Genomic DNA, 2500 nt, shown 5'->3' on the forward strand with positions numbered 1-2500 from the left:
CGTAGCAAAGACGGAAAGCACACCCTGCAACCAAAAAAAAAAAAAATTAAATGGCAGATGGGTGTGATAGGAGCAACCGATTAGGAGTGCAACGAAGGGTCAGGCAATGAGCGTGTACAAAAGGAGTGGGAGGCGGAGGTTTCATCCAAACTCGATAATCGACTTCGACCCACAAATACCGGTCATGTGTGGCAGTAACTACTCAACAAGCAGCTGAGAAAAATCGCTCCATCCACAGACGTACGTTAAGAATTATTTTTTAAACAACCAAAGTGAAGGAACAAGCCAAAACGTTTGATGCTTGTACTCTGTGTTGCACATTAATGAAAACAGTTCAAGTGGAAGAAGCCTCACTCTTCTTCTTTTCTCTCCCCCAAAAACTGAAAATAAACAAAAAGATCAGTGCAAAGAAGAGGGAAAGAGAGACAGTCAAATAAGGGCCAAATAAAGCTGGAATAAGGTCAGTACAAGGCTTCGAACTGGAAAAGGGGGAAATGTAGGAGGGGAGGGTGGAAACAAGTTTAAAAGATTGGCAGAACCAATCTAAATACTGATCTATGAAATACAGTTCATTGCTACAAAATGACAAGAAAACAAATACTGTATTAAAAAAAAAAAACTAAAGTAAAGTAAAACTGAAAAATAACAATAAAAACTGAAGAGACTCGTATGCTAAAAGAGCATGCCTGTGTACAAAACAAACCTTGGGTTAGGAGGAGAATAAAATAAAAGGCAGTGGTGAAAGTGGAACAGGGTTATCATTGAGAAACAAGGGAGAGGAAGATGGGAGGGGGATATTTGGGATGGTTCAGCATGGAGAAGACACCAACAATAGCTGTGCACTTTAGTACTGAAAAATGAACCATGGTCTCAGGACTTACAAACCGCACAATTAAAATTACAGTCTCGAAGGGAGGGGTACGGATGAGCAAATTCCGTTTTACAGGCAAACTCACGTGACCAAGATACATTGTGCCCCTCCTCCCCCTCCAACCCTTCCCACCACACATCCATTGCATCAGGTCATCAATTTGACTCCCAAGCCTCGACTAAAGTTCGCAACTCGCCAAAAAAGGCTGTGGGAGAGGTTAGAGCAGCCAGAAAAATATAATGGGGGTATAAGAAGGATGAAACGGCAAATGGGTGAGAATGAAGAGAGCCAATGGATCTCAGTCTTCGATGACGATCGGCTCATCATTGATGGGTGGACGCAGACCAGGAAGTATTATCTTCACCGCAACCTTGTTGTACGGACGACGAGCAGCACGCTTCACTTGTGCCGCAGAGAGCAGACGGCGAATTTTCCTGTGTGAAAGAGAAACAAGGGTTGTGGGGGAAGGGAGAGGAGGATGAATTTTAGAAGTGCTTAGTCTGAAACAAGGATTTGACAAATCAATGTACAGTGAATGGGCTCTTGATCCTACAAATTGGTAATGTTTGGTGGACAATCCAGATTGGCAAAAGTTCAAATTAACAAGAATCTCCTCCCTTCCTCACACTTGACACATCAAGTACAAGAGGTTGGGTCACCTGACCTTCATCGGGTTATTGAGACTTTTGTAAAACATCAAGAATAAAGACGATTGTTCTTTTCAGCTGGAGCAAAAAAAAAAAATCAACTCTGGAGTGCAAAACAGCAACGATGGGCCAAACTGGCTCATTTTCTTGTTTAAGATGGTAAAAGGATCGAGCGACCACTCGTTACACTCAGTGTAGCCCTGTGGAGACTGGACAGACCCTTTGCGTATCAATTTCCTTTCTGCGTATGGAAAATAAATATTTAAATGCAATTGGTTCAATTCCCGACAGAGCATGGCCTTCAAAGGCAGAGGCACAAGGCAAGCTCTGCTGTTTTCCCACAAAGGTGGTTACCAAACATGCAGTATCGATCACCCAAAGCAACGTTATTTCATATTTTTACATCACATCGATTACGAATTGAAAGTTTTATTGGGACGGATCACAGAAGAGGAGACACAGACGGCATTGAGGAGGATGAAGAAGGGAAGAGCGGCAGGCATTAGATGAAGTGTGTAGAGAGAAGATAATTGCAGTGGGAGAAGTTGGAATCAGTTGGACAAAGAGGCTGTTGAATATATGTACGATAGAGGGTTCAGTTCTGGAGGAGTGGAAGACAGGGTTAATTGCGCCGACATGCAAGGAGAAGAGCGATGTTCAACATCCGGGGAAATACAGAGAAATTACGCTCCAAAATCATGTAATGAAGGTGCTGGAGAGTACTCTGGACGGGAAGATAAGGAAGAGTGTGGAGATCAGAGAAGAGCAGCAGGGGTTTAGAAAGGGTAGCGGGACTACGGATGGGATGTTCACGCTGAGACAGCTGGAGGAGAAGAGTTTGGAGGTGCAAGGTGAAATGGCATTGGGATTTGTGGATGTGGAGAAGGCCAACAACAAGTCACGAGAGAGTGATGGTGATGGCGACACCGAGATGGACGGGAATGCTGAAAGGAGAAGTTAAGATGCTAAAAGGGATGTACAA

General features: G+C 43.6%; 1 protein-coding gene across 1 annotated transcript in view; it reads right to left on the reverse strand.

The window, feature by feature from the left end:
- Positions 1-2500, reverse strand: part of LOC147014360 (metastasis-associated protein MTA1-like) — a 174163-nt gene that overhangs the window by 699 nt on the left and 170964 nt on the right. The window contains exon 18 of the mRNA XM_085850602.1: positions 1-1305. This exon is cut by the window's left edge and continues 699 nt beyond it. Coding sequence (XP_085706728.1) covers positions 1170-1305 — 136 coding nt within the window. The 3' untranslated portion in view covers positions 1-1169. The remainder of the gene's footprint in view (positions 1306-2500) is intronic.

This window comes from Eptatretus burgeri, chromosome 13 (genome assembly GCF_056783735.1).
Source record: "Eptatretus burgeri isolate ZD-2024b chromosome 13, Ebu_testis_v1, whole genome shotgun sequence".
Classification (NCBI taxonomy): domain Eukaryota; kingdom Metazoa; phylum Chordata; class Myxini; order Myxiniformes; family Myxinidae; genus Eptatretus; species Eptatretus burgeri.